The following is an 18,933-nucleotide window of genomic DNA, read 5'->3' on the forward strand; positions in this document are numbered from 1 at the left end:
ACCCTCACTCTCTCTTACTCCCCGTCCCTTTCTCTCTCGCTCATTCTCTTTCTATCTCTCCCTCCCTTTCTGTTTTTGTGTCTCTCTATCACACTCAGCTACTCATTCACTCTTTCGCTGACTCTCTCCTCCTCTCTCTCTCACAGTCTCTTTCCATCTCCCTTTCCCGTGCTATGTCGTCCCCCCCCACCTCCCACCTCCCCTCCAGTGCCAAGGTTTTGTGCTCACTGCTCACCCAGTCAGTGAGTGCTTCTCTCGCTGTGCCTCCGAGAGCCCCGGCTGCATTTCAAAGACTCACTTCAATTTGCCATCTATTTTCCTCCATGCATATTATTGCATAATTCCAGCAACATTACATAGCTCTACTTAGCCACATGAAAAACAATGTTGCTCTCTCTCTCCAGTCTAAACCAAGCCTTTGGGTTCTGGCATTCATTTGTCTATTTTTAGACTTGGTCAAGTTCTTTCTGTCTGTTGACATTCTGCACAAAACGCCAGGCCTCATCTTTGTCAAGGAAGGTATTGACGATTCATGTATGACATGCTAGATGGACAGGTCGTCATTGTAAATAAGAATTGGTTGTTAATTGACTTACCTGTATAAATAAAGGTGAACTAAAATAAAATACAAAAATGGACGGAGTGCCATGAACAACACACAAATGTACAGTAACGCTGCCAGAAGTGATGATTCTAGTCTCTCTCTTTTGTGTTTTAACAGTGGGATTCCAGGGAAGAAGTGTGGTACCATCATAGTGAGAGCAGAGGAGCTGAGCAATTGCAGGGTGAGTGGTTTTTGTGTGTAAAAATAAATAGGAAATCATAGTATGCAGCTGTTGTAAGTGTTCCCATTTGAATGAACAGTCATCATCAAAATGGAACAACTTTAGCATTTTAAACAGTGGATATTCCATCATACATAGCCACATACTCTACATGGGAGCAAAAAAACGACTTTTTGCCTGTTTTCCTAGAAATAACTCCCTAAATACTAAGGGACCCAGTCAATCAAAACAGGTCACGAAATGTAAACAAATTAGAAAAAATATTTGAATATTATGTGCTATTTTCCCAGTCTGTGGTTTTGATTGTCTGTCTGTTCCATCTATTTGTAACCTGTTCTCTCTAGGAGTCAGTGATGCTGCAGTTCTGTGGGAACAAGTTGGACAAGAAAGATTTCTTTGGGAAATCGGATCCTTTTCTGGTCTTCTACCGCGGTAACGAAGATGGATCGTAAGTCGTCACGACAAGCTTTGATTTATTATTACATTTTGTACAAAACAACATACAAATCTAATCAAAACTTGATTAATTCACAACCGCTAACATTTGTATTATTAAAGTGTTATTACATCATATTTGTTTACATACAGTATATATACTGTACTATGTGAAGGGCGGCAGGTAGCCTAGCGGTTAAGAGCGTTGGGCCAGTAACCGAAAGGTCGCTAGTTCGAATCCCTGAGCCGGCAAGGTGGAAAAATCTGCCATTCTGCCCTTGAGCAAGACAGTTAACCCTCAACAACAACTGCTACCCGGGTGCCGATGACGTGGTCATCGATTAAGGCAGCCCCACACACCTCTCTGATTCAGAGGGGTTGAGTTAAATGCGGAAGACACATTTCGGTTGAATGTCAGTTGTATCCCCTTTCTGCCCATACACAGTGGAAAATAAGTCTGTAGCTTCCAGTCGAATCTCGCATCCACAAAAAGACCATGGTGCTTACCTACAGAACAGCAAGAGGAACTGTCCCTACCTTCAGGCTATGCTCAAACCCTACAACCCGAGCACTCCGTTCTGCCACCTCAGGTCTCTTGGCCCTCCCACCCCTACGGGAGGGCAGCTCCCACTCAGCTCAGCCCAGTCCAAGCTCTTCTCTGTCCTGGCATCCCAATAGTGGAACCAGCTTCCCCCTGAAGCTAGAACAGCAGAGTCCCTGCCCATCTTCTGAAAACATCTTAAACCCTTCAAACAGTATCTTACATAATCCTACTCTTATTCTACTGATAGCTGCTTTATTGAGGAAAAATGTACTTTCTATGCCTGTGATATGTGGTTGTCCCACCTAGCTATTTTAAGATGAATGCACTAACTGTAAGTCTCTCTGGATAAGAGCATCTGCTAACTGACTAAAATGTAAATGTAGACACAGAACAAATACTGTACCCGCTCCAAATAGCAATACTACTGTATATGGTATATAATACTGCCCACTCATAAGACTCATGTTATGTACCCTATACTACGTCCCTGTCGAGACATACACAGAGAGTGTAGGTGGTAAGGGATGAGTGGACGTGAAAGAAAGGAAGAGAGGAGAGGAGAAATGAAGGGTAAAGAAAATAGAGGGTGGTTGAGACTGAGTTAAACACACATTTGCCCAGCAGATGTTTTTATGCGAGCTGCCTCACTTATCTTACACTTAACACGTTTGGCTTTTGTGCAGCTGGATATTTACTGAAGCAGTTTAAATGGCTAGCTCCGGGGCACAACAGCAGCATGCCCACCCTGACCACATGGCCACACTGCATCCTGTATAAGAACAGGAAGCTGCTGTTGTTTTGTTTTGACTTTTATAGAGCAAGAAATAAGTAGGCGTTGACAACAACATGTTGTCTTGAAAGGGTCCTAACAGCCATTGTGTGTGTGCTTGTGTGCGTGTGTTTCTAGATTTACTATCTGCCATAAGACAGAGGTGATGAAGAACACTCTGGACCCAGTGTGGCAAGCCTTCAAGATCCCCGTCAAGGCCCTGTGCAACGGAGACTATGACAGGTAACTCATACCATAGATGCAGGTAACTAACAGATGCATAGATTCAGCACTTTGAAATAAAAATGAGAATGGCAGAGATAGTCCCTTTTGTAGTGACTTCCTCCTTCTACACTACATTACTACACTACAGTGCACTCCAGTTAACACTAGAACCACTGGGCCTCGAGGGACCCCCCCTTCAATCTAATGAGCAGTCACTCTGACTGCAACAGTCCAACAGTGTAATTCATACATTTCATAAATGCTATCGCAAAAATAATCATTTGGTTGTGTTTATGAAGGCCTTGGGTAACGTTTTCAAATAACACAATAGCATTTTCATTCATTTACAGTATGTTAGCGTAGGCTATATGTAAAAAATTAATATTTGTGGAGTGCCTTTGTTACAACTATGAAACAGAAAGCATATGTGCTGGAACACGGCAATAGCTTATTTCTATAACAAAATAAAAATATACCCGCGGTCAAATAATACCCGCGGTCAAATAATACCCACGGTCAAATAATGAAAACTTCAGTAGCCTAAACATCAGATGAGAAAGTATGAATTCTCTTATAAAAATTAAAATAAAACAACATTTTTTATTTCCACCGGTAAATGTGCGCTTTCATATTGTTTTCTTTGGCAACTGTGTTATAAGCGGAATAAATGCCTCCGTTCTGTACATTACCTTGGAAAAATGAACTCCGCAAAGGGACTCGGCGGCTTCGTCCATTATTTCCAAGGTAATGTACAGAATGTTGGCATTTATCCTTTAATTGTGCTTGTGTGCGTCTTCACGTAATGGCATCATTTAGCTATTAGCCCTTGTTCTAACAGTAGATCACATTTTCATAACTTTCTCTTGCTTGACACACTTAGATATACCTTTGTTTGGTTGTAGTGCATAATAGTCTCCAGTTTTCTCTTAATTGTATCTCCGTCATCTTGTCATTATTCAGCACCATTGTGGAGTAGCCCTACAACGGCTGGGCAGGTGCCTTATTTAGCTCCCGTCTCACTTTGTTCATGGTGCCGGCCAGACTTGTTTTCTTTGCAAGCAACTTGTTCGCCAATGACAGTGAAGGGAAGAAATGGTCCCTGGTGACATTTCTTCCCTTGCCAACTTAAGGTTCCACAAGCCTCCTCATCACATTCTCCGACACTCACTCACCTGCTGCCTGAAGTGGATATTTTCCCAGATATTGAAAGCCGTTCAGCATGTACAATTACCCACGCTCTCACTGTGTAGCCTACTCCAAGTAGGACAGAGTAGACTGAAAAGACTGCTTTGATTCAGTTGACTGATATAGGGTACATACCATTTTAAGATTATAATTAGAATGGATCAATACAATAGAATGGCCCGCCCTGTTCTTCATTCACAATTAGTGATTACATAATTAGGCATCGTTGGCTTCCCCTCGCTCATCAACTCACCCATTCTCCCCCATCATACTTTACTTAATTTATTTCATCTGTTGTTATACAGTATGTGTGAAATTAGTTTCAGTATAGTTTAGGTTCAGTTTCTAGGCAATTATCGGGGTGAGTATCAAGGAGCGGAGCAGGCCCTACTGTTGGGAGAAGGAGGGGCAACAGGGAAAACCCTCCTAAAACTGGTTATAACTCCAGTTCTGTTTGTGATATTAAGATTCTAACACCAACAATGTGTTATATACTTATTTAGGAAAAGTCAAGGACAAGGGGAGTATGACTTAAGAAATGGCAGAGTAATAAAATACAAAAATTCATGAGCAGAGCAATTCCATGGTAAGGTCAACCTGAGCATGAAAAACTAAATAGCTTATTTCCTAATTAAACTACTTTCATATTTACCTTGAATGTGTGTATTTTTTTACCTTGAATGTGTGTATTTTGAACTAAAGACTACATTTGGCCTTTTATATTTGCCAAAATTGAATGTTATTGTTACTACAAAGTAGGATACAAAGTCTCAAAATAAGTATTTTCAGTCAACCAGGTTTCATAGCTTTTGGCAATGGCTTACAGAACTTGTTTTGGTACTCACATCTCCCCCTGTGTTTCTGACCAAGTCAGAAGGTTCATGAAACAATATCAAACCATTTTTTGTCCATTGAGTGCTAGTATAAAATTCTACAGTCTAGTGAAGATAGAACGCTGATTTGGACAGGCAGTGTCACATCCGTAATGTTTTTGAGGAAAGGTTGTTATCATGGAGGCGTTTCGAGTATGATTGTATGCAAACTTTCTGTGCAAAGCTAACTTACATCAAGGGCTTAAGTGACCTATAATTGGTTTCCTTTTTCTCTTTGTCAGTACTCGTTCTAAGAGTAACGGATGTGACCGTTATGGACTCTTCATAACATGATCAATGACTCACTAGTCAGCATCACTGCATAACGCAATCATGATAAAATGTTAATGCCCTTCCTACTGCTTCCAAAGTGTTTTCATGTTAGCAAAGGAGCTAGTGGGCAATCTTTATCTCTCTGTGTGTGTGATCTATTTCGGGTGTACTCACGTTTCATATGACCTGCAATCATGCGTTGTTCAGCTAACTGGAGCATTGCATGTGATCACATGGCATAATAAAGGTCTTAAATTCATAAACATAATGAAGGTCTTAAAAATCCATAAACTTTCACCGGTCATGCTGAGTTTTATGATCTGACAAGAAATGTCTACGAAAGTGTAAACCTTGTGCCACTGGTAGGTTATAATCTAATGAAACTTTTTTCTTCTTCTTTTCTTTACCATTCCACGTAACGAAAATGAAGAAGTTTAACCCTTCATAGGAAAGACATCAACATAATGACATACATCAAGATATAGTAGAGATGATAAGGGATGAGTGAGGAATGAGTCCAGCTAGCTCAAATAAACAAGGGAATGAAATGGGTGCATCAGTCCCTGAGTCCAGGGTTAGAGGTATACACTGAGTCTGCATAACATTAAGAACACCTGCTCTTTCCATGACATACACTGACCAGGTGAATCCAGGTAAAAGCCATGATCCCTTATTGATGTCACTTGTTAAATCCACTTCAGATCAGTGTAGATGAAGGGGAGGAGACAGGTTAAAGAAGGATGTTTAAGCCTTGATACAATTGAGACATGGATTGTGTATGTATGCCATTGACGGTGAATGGGCAAGACAAAAAATACAAGTGTCTTTGAATGGGGTATGGTAGTAGGATACCAGGCGCACCGGTTTGTGTCAAGAACTGCAACGCTGCTGGGTTTTTCACACTCAACAGTTTCCTGTGTGTATCAAGAATGATCCACCAACCAAAGGACATCCAGCCAACTTGACACAACTGTGGGAAGCATTGGAGTCAACATGGGCCAGCATCCCTGTGGAGGGGAAGGGGGTCAACTTAATTAGGAAGGTGTTCCTAATGTTTGGTATTTGTGTACATCTTGCCAGTCAAGGACAACAAGGCTTGGGTGGCTGCAAGTCAAGTTGTCCAGTCCCTGTGTCCTTTTTTGGACAACGGGGAGGAGGTATCATTTCATAGCGCCTGTGCTAGCAGACTAAAGGGTGTGAGATTAATACAAAGCATGAGTTTATAGATTTTTTTTTAAATTGAGTTAGTTTTTGCATGTTTATTCTGTTACTCAGTAGGTGATTAATAATACATCTGTCATTAATGATCTAGAATGAAATTACTAAAACGTTGTAATTGTGAAATGGAGTGCAGTGTCATAATTTGCTGTCTGTCTTTTGGGACCCAGTCACATCCATAACGCAGAATGTCACATCATAACATTTTCCTCTAGTGTTATAAATATTTACACCTATATAATATAATTGTTGAGGTATGCAGCACTCTAATTCGCAATCAAAATAGAGATTTTCAAATAAAGAATTGTAAATGCATTTCTTAGCACATTTGTGCATTTATGATTGGTTAAGACGGGACCCACGAGTGCACTTTGATAGCCTATGCAATAACTAATTCAAGATATTGGTGATTTCTTGGTTCCTTGAGGTACACTGTATTTTCAGATGACAACAAAAGTATTATGTTAAGTTTGATGAAGAAATCTTTAAACATCCGTAACGGAGAATGTCGCATCCATAACGGTACATTTTCCTCTCTAAAGTATATATGACCATTTTTTTATTTTCATCATAGTTGTTTTTGTGTGTAGCCAAGCCTTACTTTCAAAGTGCCTATTAATATTTTACCCTAAGACTTTGAGATGCACAGACTTTTGCTGATGTGTCCATTCTCTCAAAATATGCCTGTCCATTTGCATCACATCCATAACGCAAGTTTCGTGGTTCCGTAACTTCACAGTGGTATTACTTAGAATTTTGTAATTTTGTGTCTACACTTCCCCTATAGGGTTCTACAAATACACATCAATATTTTTAGTTATGCTTGATAAGTCAATTCTGTGAGACATTTTGTTTCTCATTTTGTGTGCAAATGTCACATCCATAAAGCTGGATTTGCTCAGCAGTCAAAATGACTGCTTTAGCGGTTCTAGTGTTAAAGCAGTTTAAGATGTGGTTTAAAAAAAAGATCTGTAAAATCCAATCTGTTACTATAATAACTGCAATCCACTTAGAGTTACCAGAGCTAGCCAGGCCTCGTAGGTGTGACGTCTGCCTATATCACTAAGAACCAAGTGGTACTTAAGAAACCACAACACATGAATAAATAGACATCAGTATTCCTGTACATTATAGTTGACCACAAACCATTTCTATAACCACTTGAGGATTCAGGTACAAAGCAGTGGCTGCTGCTGCAATTGTTCGTTTTGTGACCGTGACTCCTGCAATCTAGTCCAGTTGAAGGTCATGTAATTTGTTATTGATGAAATTTCTATATTTGTCAGTGTTTTAGAATTAGTTGCTTATTAGGCTATATATCGATGTGTGCCCGATGCCACCCCTCATCTCTGATTCTCTGCTGGCAGCGCAATATAAATTGTGCCTGTAGGCTATTTAGTGTGGTCTCAATCAAATGATCCATAGCCTATAGGCAACAAAGTGCATGCTCGGAGAAGCACAGAGCAAAGTTATATTTCTAAGGTAGCTGCTGGGATGGTGGAAATAAAACTAGGCTGCATTACACACTGCAATTGATATTCAACCCAGAGCCCCGGCCTGCTCTGCTCTTGCTGATCAAAAACTTTTTTGTGTGCTGCTTAACCAATGGCTGTGCTGTGTAGGGCTATGGTGGCAGTTCAGGAGGAGAGTCAAAGGTTTCTGCCGAAAATAATTAATACTTTTTGGCCTAGTCCAAAAATGCACTGTCTTGCATGCCGACTAGCCTATAGCCTATGTTCTGTTCAGTTTGAGGAGTTGCTAAAGATGAGAAGGAGGACCGGAGGTCAACTTTGATAGCTTGCTTCTACTATAATTAATTTGATTAAAAACAATATGTTTCTTGCCCATACTATATTTATCAGAGTTATTGACCTCAAAATAACATTGTGGTGCTGAAACTTGAAGCAGCAGCCGTGGCACAATCAATCGGAAATGGACAGCTCATGGTGCTGAAAGTAGGCAAATTTGAGTAGGCATAATTCATTTCAACGTCATTTTAATTAGACTTTACTAACAAGAGGGCTTTGTGTTGGATCCTATTTCTTCCTATTTAAGAAATAAGAGGTAGGCCTACCTGTTTGACAGACGAAATTAGGCTCTGGCTGCTATATCTATAGATTTGTCTGTCAATTCCTCCACCCACCATGCACTCTTTAAATAGCTTACCTCCTTGTCAGTGAAGGGCTGTTAAGTTAAAACCAAGACGCAAATTGAGGGGGCATGAGAGGGCCATCCATTTCCATGTCAGAGGTCAGATTTTCTCTTATTATAAATAACTTTCACTCCCTTAGCACATTGAATCCCAAAAGCAGACACCTTTCTGAGAGCAGACCCTCTTAGAGCCAGACCATCCTCTTTCACAGATGAGCACCTCTCTTTTAAACAGCAGAGATTCTCAATCAGACACACTAATTGGTTTTTCAAATGGAGTTTCTATCTCTCTCTCGCTCTCTCTCTCTCTCTCTCTCTCTCCTTCAGGAGCATAAAAGTGGAGGTGTATGATTGGGACCGAGATGGAGGGTGGGTACTGTCTCAGACACATACACACACACTCTACTTATTATCTGCACTTCTGCTATAGTAACTGCCCCAGGGGCAACCACATGAATAGTGTCTGCACTCAGAAATTGTGTTTATGTATTTCATGGGTGTCATTACATAATGTAGGTTACTGTTAGATTATTGCAAACAAACTTGCTGCTTGGTGTCACTCTGGGATGGAGTTTGTCACATTAACAATGTACCTATGTTGCAGCAAAGGCATTTTGAAAAGTAATGTTTAAACCATCGGATCTGTTCCTAAAAAGGCGATCCCAGCTGGAAAACCCCCTCAGCAGGTGTGTGAGACACTGTGTGTGTTTACTCTTCCAGCCATGACTTCATTGGGGAATTCAATACCAGCTACAGGGAGATGTCAAGAGGCCAGTCACAGTTTCACAGCTACGAGGTGAGACATGTTGTAGCAGGTATACACACACACATTCACACACACACTAACGCACGCCCCCACAAGGATAGTGATACAAGCACACACACACACACACACACACACCCTTATCTTAACCGTTTACCCAAACATTGAGCCTTCGAGGGTGGTATTGCAGAGTCTAGGAGAGGGGCGTCAAACATCTGGCCCGCGAGGGGGTCAAATCAGGCACGCGGGTGGTTTGAGTAACGGGTAAATTATTTTTGGGGTGAGGGAAAACAAACTCAATATACTTTCAAATGATTCAAACCAAAAATCAAAACTGTGTCCAGCTCGCTAAAAATCACCGAAATGAAAGCTAGACAGTCAGGGAGCATAGACAATTCCCAAAACGATGGATAGAGGACTTTTGTTTTGCACATTTTGTCGGTGAGGAAATATACAAATGTTCAGTGCGCCCCTCCGGACCTTGTTGAAGACCGAATGCGGCCCCCAGGGCAAAATGAGTATGACACCCCTGGTCTAAGCAGTCATTTTGATTGAAGAAAAAACATATTTTAAGTCAGGCTTTCAGTTGCCTTGGCTTTGTTTTCAACTCAAGATCAATAAGACACAACAAAGTGAACCAAGCCATGTTCTGTTCTCTGCAGGTGGTAAATCCAAAGAAGAAAGGCAAGAAGAAGAAATACCTCAACTCGGGAACAGTGAGTCGATACCCTCTTAGACTCTGACTTGAAAAGGCCACTTATCTTTCAACCCTAGCTGTATCTTAGTGGGATTGCATGGCTGTGTCTCAAATGGCACCATAATCCCTACAGCCCTCTGGGCCCTCGTCAAAATACTGCACTATATAGGGAATAGGATACCACTTGGGATGCATGCTATGGATGTAATTCTGCACTTATTTTCCGCCTGTTCATAGCCCAAAGGAGTCACAGTTGAATTAGTAGCTTAGTATTGTACTGTATGTCTTTCAGCCAACTCTATTGTTGTTTTGCCATATTTAAGTAGGTGTTATAATTATGATTGTCACGTTCGTTTGAATGACGGGTCAGACCAAGGCGCAGCGTGATATACGTACATGTTTATTAACTTATAAACCCACGACAAAATAACAAACCAAAACGAAACGTGAAGTCCAAGGTAGAACACACAACATACCTTACAAGGAACAAGATCCCACAACCCACTAATGCCAATAGGCTGCCAAAGTATGAACCCCAATCAGAGACAACGAGCTACAGCTGCCTCTGATTGGGAACCACACCGGCCAACATAGATCTACACATAATAGATCAAAACATAGAAAACACCACAAAGAATATACACACCCTGACTCAACATTTAAGCGTCCCCTGAGTCAGGGCGTGACAATGATACTACTGTATTTCCAATGAAATCCTGAAGTGCGGGATGGCCCCTAAGACCCTCACAAACTTCTACAGATGCACCATTGAGAGCATTTTGTCGGGTTGCAGTACGGCCTGGTATGGCAACTGCACCACCCTCAACCACATGACTCTCCAGAGGGTGGTGTGGTCAGCCCAACGCACCATGGGGGGCACGCTGCCTGCCCTCCAGGACATTTACAGCACTTGCTGTCAAAGGAAGGCCAGGAAGATCATAAGGATCTCAGCCACCGAAGCCACGGTCTGTTCACTCAGCTACCAACTAGCAGACAGAGACGGTACAGGTGCATCCGAGCCGGGACCGAGAGACTGAAAAACCGTTTCTATCACCAGGCCATCAGACTGTTGAACAGCCATCACTAGCCGGCTACCTGCCCGGTACTCAGCCCTGCACGTTGAGACTAACACCCCATGTACAGTGAGGGAAAAAAGTATTTGATCCCCTGCTGATTTTGTACGTTTGCCCACTGACAAAGACAAGATCAGTCTATAATTTTAATTTGACGTTTATTTGAACAGTGAGATACAGAATAACAACAAAACAAATCCAGAAAAATGCATGTAAAAAATGTTATAAATTGATTTTCATTTTAATGAGGGAAATATGTATTTGACCCCTCTGCAAAACATGACTTAGTACTTGGTGGCAAAACCCTTGTTGGCAATCACAGAGGTCAGGCGTTTCTTGTAGTTGGCCACCAGGTTTGCACACATCTCAGGAGGGATTTTGTCCCACTCCTCTTTGCAGATATTCTCCAAGTCATTAAGGTTTCGAGGCTGACGTTTGGCAACTCAAACCTTCATCTCCCTCCACAGATTTTCTATGGGATTAAGGTCTGGAGACTGGCTAGGCCACTCCAGGACCTTAATGTGCTTCTTCTTGAGCCACTCCTTTGTTGCCTTGGCCTTGTGTTTTGGGTCATTGTCATGCTGGAATACCCATCCACGACCCATTTTCAATGCCCTGGCTGAGGGAAGGAGGTTTTCACCCAAGATTTGACGGTACATGGCCCCGTCCATCGTCCCTTTGATGCAGTGAAGTTGTCCTGTCCCCTTAGCAGAAAAACACCCCCAAAGCATAATGTTTCCACCTCCATGTTTGACGGTGGGGATGGTGTTCTTGGGGTCATAGGCAGCATTCCTCCTCCTCCAAACACGGCGAGTTGAGTTGATGCCAAAGAGCTCCATTTTGGTCTGATCTGACCACAACACTTTCACCCAGTTCTCCTCTGAATCATTCAGATGTTCATTGGCAAACTTCAGACGGGCATGTATATGTGCTTTCTTGAGCAGGGGGACCTTGCGGGCGCTGCATGATTTCAGTCCTTCACGGCATAGTGTGATACCAATTGTTTTCTTGGTGACTATGGTCCCAGCTGCCTTGAGATCATTGACAAGATCCTCCCGTGTAGTTCTGGGCTGATTCCTCACTGTTCTCATGATCATTGCAACTCCACGAGGTGAGATCTTGCATGGAGCCCCAGGCCGAGGGAGATTGACAGTTATTTTGTGTTTCTTCCATTTGCGAATAATTGCATCAACTGTTGTCACCTTCTCACCAAGCTGCTTGGCGATGGTCTTGTAGCCCATTCCAGCCTTGTGTAGGTCTACAATCTTGTCGCTGACATCCTTGGAGAGCTCTTTGGTCTTGGCCATGGTGGAGAGTTTGGAATCTGAATGATTGATTGCTTCTGTGGACAGGTGTCTTTTATACAGGTAACAAGCTGAGATTAGGATCACTCCCTTTAAGAGTGTGCTCCTAATCTCAGCTCATTACCTGTATAAAAGACACCTGGGAGCCAGAAATCTTTCTGATTGAGAAGGGGTCAAATACTTATTTCCCTCATTAAAATGCAAATCAATTTATAACATTTTTGACATGTGTTTTTCTGTTTTTTTTGTTGTTATTCTGTCTCTCACTGTTCAAATAAACCTACCATTACAATTATAGACTGATCATTTCTTTGTCAGTGGGCAAACGTACAAAATCAGCAGGGGATCAAATACTTTTTTCCTTCACTGTATATATAAACACTTGTCACCTCATATTCTGTTTATATACTGTTGTTTACTCACTGTGTATGTACAGTATATACTATATTTTCAACATAGCTCATCCTAATATACATACTACTGTACATACCATTTTATTTTCCTAATTATATACTGTCAATACACACCACATATTTATATTCTGGATTCTCACACATGCTCACTCTAATATATCTACGATTTTTATTTCTTGATTTCTTGTTTAGATTTTTTGGATTATTTGTTTATTTGTATTGTATTTGGGAGATATTCTACTGCACTGTTGGATCTAGTAACATAAGCATTTCGCAGCACCTGCTATAACACCTGCAAATCTGTGTACATGACAAATAAAATGTGATTTGTGTTTTAAAGGGATAAGTTCACTTTTATAAAGTTTTAAGCTTCATGTAAAGTAGCTAAAACTTCAAAAAGTATCCTTTTAACCTCCGAACATGTTGCCAGGTAACCCTTCTGTCCTGCCTGGTGGACATGGAACTTACCTTCCTGGATTACATTAAAGGAGGGTACGTCCTGAAGTTTTTTATTTTTTATTAAAGTTTTATTTGAATAGGGACACATTGGATACACCATCACTCTTTATCTTATGTCTATAATCCCTAGATGAGCATTAAGTTTACAAGTAAATAATTTAGTACTAGCGTTCTATTGTATATTGTGCTTTCTGATTGTGTTGTGTACCCATCCAACTTGGCTTGCTTGTTTTGCTTCCAAGCAGCTTTACATTATGTATTACAGCAATAGGAATATGTTAATTTGACAAACGATTTCCATCGTAACCTCTTTATCTAGCGCTAGGCTCACTTACATCACTAGTGTGGTAATGGAAAGGAGGAACAAACTCATAGCTGAGTGGATTACTAATCAGCCCATAGGCCTATATTCATGTTGCAATTAATGATTAGTTATAACCCCCTTGTCAATTAATTGAGTTAGTGAGATCGCTTTGAATTATGGTTTAATTGAATCTTGCATGATTTATGTTTAATATCTTCCTTGTTTTTTTGTCTTGTAGGACTCAGATTAGTTTCACAGTGGCAATTGATTTCACAGCATCAAATGGTGAGTAGTTTAGCACTTGAGAACCCTCTGCATGTGTGGCAGCAAGGTTTTCTTGACATCAATTTTGAATTGGCAACCTTCTAGCTACAATACCATACAAGTCTCTGTTACAAAACTAGTTCATATCATGTGTACTTGTCTTGACATTGAAAATAAAAAATCTCCCTGCTGACCCCTTGTCTTCCAATGTAGACCCTGAGGGGATAGGTGTAGCAGCTCTGAGCTCAGTTGTATTGTATTATGTTCGATTTCAGGCAACCCCTCCCAGCCCACCTCTCTACACTACATGAGTCCGTACCAGCTGAATGCCTATGCCATGGCTCTGAGAGCCGTAGGGGAGATTATCCAGGACTACGACAGTGACAAGATGTTCCCTGCACTGGGCTTCGGAGCCAAGCTGCCCCCAGACGGACAGGTCTCGCACGAGTTCGCCCTGGTGAGGAGACTGGAGACACCCCCCTCCATCTAGGGCGGCTGGTAGCCTAGTTAAGAACCCGTAACTGAAAAGTTGCTGTTTTGAATGCCCGAGCTGCTAACTGTCCAAAATGTACATGTAATCTCCCTCCATCCCACCATCCTTTTTACCTGCCAGTCTCACGACCATCCCGGTTCTGGACCGGTGGAGGGAGAATTCAGAGGACAGGCTCATTGTTATGACTGGAATGGGATGAATGGAAAGGTATTAAAAACATGGTTCCCATTACACTCCAGACATTACAATGAGCCCATCCTCTGATTTAAAGTATTAGGCTTTGTTCATACGTAGTACACTATATAGGGAATGGGGTGCCATTTAGAACGTATAGGTTCCTATCCAGATGTGATGCCCATGCAGCCCCGGGCGCCGGCAGCCATTCCAGCTGCTCAGTTGGGTAACACTCAAGGAGAGTTAATCGAAGCATTAAGAATTTACTGAGTCAGCCTTTTAACAAGGTGATACATGGGGGGAGGGAGAGAGGGAGAGAGGGAGAGAGGGGATACTAGAGGGACAAGGAAGAAGAGATAGGGAGTATACAGTGGCTTGCGAAAGGATTCACCCCCCTTGGATTTCTTCCTATTTACAACCTGGAATTAAAATGGATTTTTTGGGTGTTTGTATCATTTGATTTACACAACATGCCTACCACTTTGAAGATGCAAAATATTTGTTCTCGTGAAACAAACAAGAAATAAGACAAAAAAACGGACAACTTCAGCGTGCATAACTATTCCCCCCCCCAAAGTCAATACTTTGTAGAGCCACCTTTGGCAGCAATTACAGCTGCACGTCTCTTGGGGTATGTCTCTATAAGCTTGGCACATCTAGCCGCAGCTCCTTCAAGTTGGATGGGTTCCGCTGGTTTACAGCAATCTTTAAGTCATACCACAGATTATCAATTGGATTGAGGTCTGGGCTTTGACTAGGCCATTCCAAGACATTTAAATGGTTTCCCTTAAACCACTCGAGTGTTGCTTTAGCTGTATGCTTAGGGTCATTGTCCTGCTGGAAGGTGAACCTCCGTCTCAAATCTCTGGAAGACTGAAACAGGTTTCCCTCAAGAATTTCCCTGTATTTAGCACCATCATTCCTTCAATTCTGACCAGTTTCCCAGTCCCTGCCAATGAAAAACATCCCCACAGCATGATGCTGCCACCACCATGCTTCACTGTGGGGATGGTGTTCTCGGGGTGATGAGAGGTGTTGGGTTTGCGCCAGACATAGCGTTTTCCTTGATGGCCAAAAAGCTCAATTTTAGTCTCATCTGACCAGAGTACCTTCTTCCATAAGTTTGGGGAGTCTCCCACATGCCTTTTGGCGAATGCCAAATGTGTTTGCCAAACGTGTTTGCCAAACGTTTCTTTCTTTAAGCAATGGCTTTTTTTTGGCCACTCTTCCGTAAAGCCCATCTCTGTGGAGTGTACGGCTTAAAGTGGTCCTATGGACAGATACTCCAATCTCCGCTGTGGAGCTTTGCAGCTCCTTCAGGGTTATCTTTGGTCTCTTTGTTGCCTCTCTGATTAATGCCCTCCTTGCCTGGTCCGTGCGATTAGGTGGGCCCTCTCTTGGCAGGTTTGTTGTGGTGCCATATTCTTTCAATTTTGTGCTCCGTGGGATGTTCAAAGTTTCGGATATACTTTTTTATAACCCAACACTGATCTGTACTTCTCAACAACTTTGTCCCTTACCTGTTTGAAGAGCTCCTTGTTCTTCATGGATGATCCAAGATGGCGTAGCATTGCGGTCGTGTTCTCTGTTGTGTGTCCGTGTAAATAGCCTGTTTTTTTTATTTTATTTTATTTTACGTATATATTTCCCTATCACACTTTTCATCCTTCTACTAAATATACACTGCTCAAAAAAATTAAGGGAACACTTAAACAACACAATGTAACTCCAAGTCAATCACACTTCTGTGAAATCAAACTGTCCACTTAGGAAGCAACACTGATTGACAATACATTTCACATGCTGTTGTGCAAATGGAATAGACAACAGGTGAAAATTATGGGCAATTAGCAAGACACCCCCAATAAAGGACTGGTTTTGCAGGTGGTGACCACAGACCACTTCTCAGCTCCTATGCTTCCTGGCTGATGTTTTGGTCATTTTTGAATGCTGGCGGTGCTTTCACTCTAGTGGTAGCATGAGACGGAGTCTAAAACCCACACAAGTGGCTCAGGTAGTGCAGCTCATCCAGGATGGCACATCAATGCGAGCTGTGTCAAGAAGGTTTGCTGTGTCTGTCAGCGTAGTGTCCAGAGCATGCAGGCGCTACCAGGAGACAGGCCAGTACATCAGGAGACGTGGAGGAGGCCGTAGGAGGGCAACAACCCAGCAGCAGGACTGCTACCTCCGCCTTTGTGCAAGGAGGAGCAGGAGGAGCACTGCCAGAGCCCTGCAAAATGACCTCCAGCAGGCCACAAATGTGCATGTGTCTGCTCAAACGGTCAGAAACAGACTCCATGAGGGTGGTATGAGGGCCCGACGTCCACAGCCCAACACCGTGCAGGACGTTTAGCATTTGCCAGAGAACACCAAGATTGGCAAATTCGCCACTGGCACCCTGTGCTCTTCACAGATGAAAGCAGGTTCACACTGAGCACGTGACAGACGTGACAGAGTCTGGAGACGCCGTGGAGAACGTTCTGCTGCCTGCAACATCCTCCAGCATGACCGGTTTGGCGGTGGGTCAGTCATGGTGTGGGGTGGCATTTCTTTGGGGGGCCGCACAGCCCTCCATGTGCTCGCCAGAGGTAGCCTGACTGCCATTAGGTACCGAGATGAGATCCTCAGACCCCTTTTTTTTGTTTTTTGTTTTTGTGAGACCATATGCTGGTGCGATTGGCCCTGGGTTCCTCCTAATGCAAGACAATGCTAGACCTCATGTGGCTGGAGTGTGTCAGCAGTTCCTGCAAGAGGAAGGCATTGATGCTATGGACTGGCCCGCCCGTTCCCCAGACCTGAATCTAATTGAGCACATCTGGGACATCATGTCTCGCTCCATCCACCAACGCCACGTTGCACCACAGACTGTCCAGGAGTTGGCGGATGCTTTAGTCCAGGTCTGGGAGGAGATCCCTCAGGAGACCATCCACCACCTCATCAGGAGCATGCCCAGGCGTTGTAGGGAGGTCATACAGGCACGTGGAGGCCACACACACTACTGAGCCTCATTTTGACTTGTTTTAAGGACATTACATCAAAGTTGGATCAGCCTGTAGTGTGGTTTTCCACTTTAATTTTGAGGGTGACTCCAAATCCAGACCTCCATGGGTTGATACATTTGATTTCCATTGATAATTTTTGTGTGATTTTGTTGTCAGCACATTCAACTATGTAAAAAAAAAACTATTTAATAAGATTATTTCATTCATTCAGATCTAGGATGTGTTATTTTAGTGTTCCCTTTATTTTTTTGAGCAGTGTACTTTCCTGCAACCCGCCTCACTCAATGTGGAACGGATTCTATTATTTACTCACCTTTATCTAGAATCTCCAGTTGAAACTAGCTAAACCACCGTTAGCGGTTTTCACCCAGAACATCAGATTTTCTGCCGGAATAACTGAATCACTGGACCTTAACACCGGAACATCGCAACTAGCTAGCTGCAACCAAATGGATGTTGTTGTTGGCTAATCAGCCTTGAGCTAGCCTCGAGTCAGGCACATCTCCCGGCTATCTACCTCTCTGTCAACCGGACGGGACCTCCTAGAGTCGACACGGAGCCCTGACGATCCATCATCGTCTGTGGTTTCAACAGGCTTCCCGTTGCGACATTTACATTTACGTCATTTAGCAGACGCTCTTATCCAGAGCGACTTACAGTTAGTGCATACATATTTTTTTTTTCATACCCCCCGTGGGAATCGAACCCACAAACCTGGCGTTGCAAACGCCATGCTCTACAAACTGAGCTACATCCCCTGCCGGCCATTCCCTCCCCTACCCTAGACGACGCTGGGCCAATTGTGCGCCGACCCATGGGTCTCCCGGTCGCGGCCGGCTACGACAGAGCCTGGATTCGAACCAGGATCTCTTGTGGCACAGCTAGCACTGCGATGCAGTGCCTTAGACCACTGCGCCACTCGGGAGACTTGCGACGACCACGAAGATGACCACGAAGATCCATCTCGCGACGACCACGAAGATCCATCTGCTAGCCCCGGCCTGCTAGCACACGAAAACAACAGCCGTGCTTCCTGCTCGCTGTGCTGTAGCACCAATTCGAACTGCTCTCGGACTCACATATTGCTGTTCACTGGACCTTATGATCACTCAGCTGCACAGCTGATGCCTGCTGGACTGTTCCTTTACACGGTACCCTGTCCTGTTTATCTGTTTAGCCTCAGCCCAAACTTTCATCGCCATTACCAGTTGTTGTCTTAGCTCTCTCTAATAACACCTGTGCTTTATGCCTCTCCCCCATGTCAATATGCCTTGCCTATTGCTGTTCCAGTTAGTTCTTATTATACAATTTCACTGTAGAACCCCAAGTCCCTCTCAAACTGCCTCAAATAGCTACTTTGTTCCACCCCCCATACACGCCGAGACCGGCTCAATCGGTGCCTCCAGTGATGCTATCTCTTTCATTGTTACCCAACGCTTAGGTTAACCTCCACTGTACTGATATCCTTCCATATCCTTGTCTGTACATAATGCCCTGAATCTATTCTACAACGCCCGGAAATCTGCCCCC

At 43.0% G+C, this 18,933-nt stretch overlaps 1 protein-coding gene across 1 annotated transcript in view; it reads left to right on the forward strand.

Annotated features, from left to right (window-relative positions):
• Positions 1 to 18,933, forward strand: part of LOC121577177 (copine-8-like) — an 81,228-nt gene that overhangs the window by 41,639 nt on the left and 20,656 nt on the right. Inside the window, exons 7-15 of the mRNA XM_045223631.1 lie at positions 722 to 785; positions 1,130 to 1,233; positions 2,672 to 2,776; positions 8,785 to 8,826; positions 9,178 to 9,253; positions 9,883 to 9,936; positions 13,138 to 13,199; positions 13,709 to 13,755; positions 14,010 to 14,191. Of these exons, the coding sequence (XP_045079566.1) occupies positions 722 to 785; positions 1,130 to 1,233; positions 2,672 to 2,776; positions 8,785 to 8,826; positions 9,178 to 9,253; positions 9,883 to 9,936; positions 13,138 to 13,199; positions 13,709 to 13,755; positions 14,010 to 14,191 (736 nt within the window). The remainder of the gene's footprint in view (positions 1 to 721; positions 786 to 1,129; positions 1,234 to 2,671; positions 2,777 to 8,784; positions 8,827 to 9,177; positions 9,254 to 9,882; positions 9,937 to 13,137; positions 13,200 to 13,708; positions 13,756 to 14,009; positions 14,192 to 18,933) is intronic.

The sequence above is a fragment of the Coregonus clupeaformis genome, chromosome 11 (assembly GCF_020615455.1).
Source record: "Coregonus clupeaformis isolate EN_2021a chromosome 11, ASM2061545v1, whole genome shotgun sequence".
NCBI classification, from domain to species: domain Eukaryota; kingdom Metazoa; phylum Chordata; class Actinopteri; order Salmoniformes; family Salmonidae; genus Coregonus; species Coregonus clupeaformis.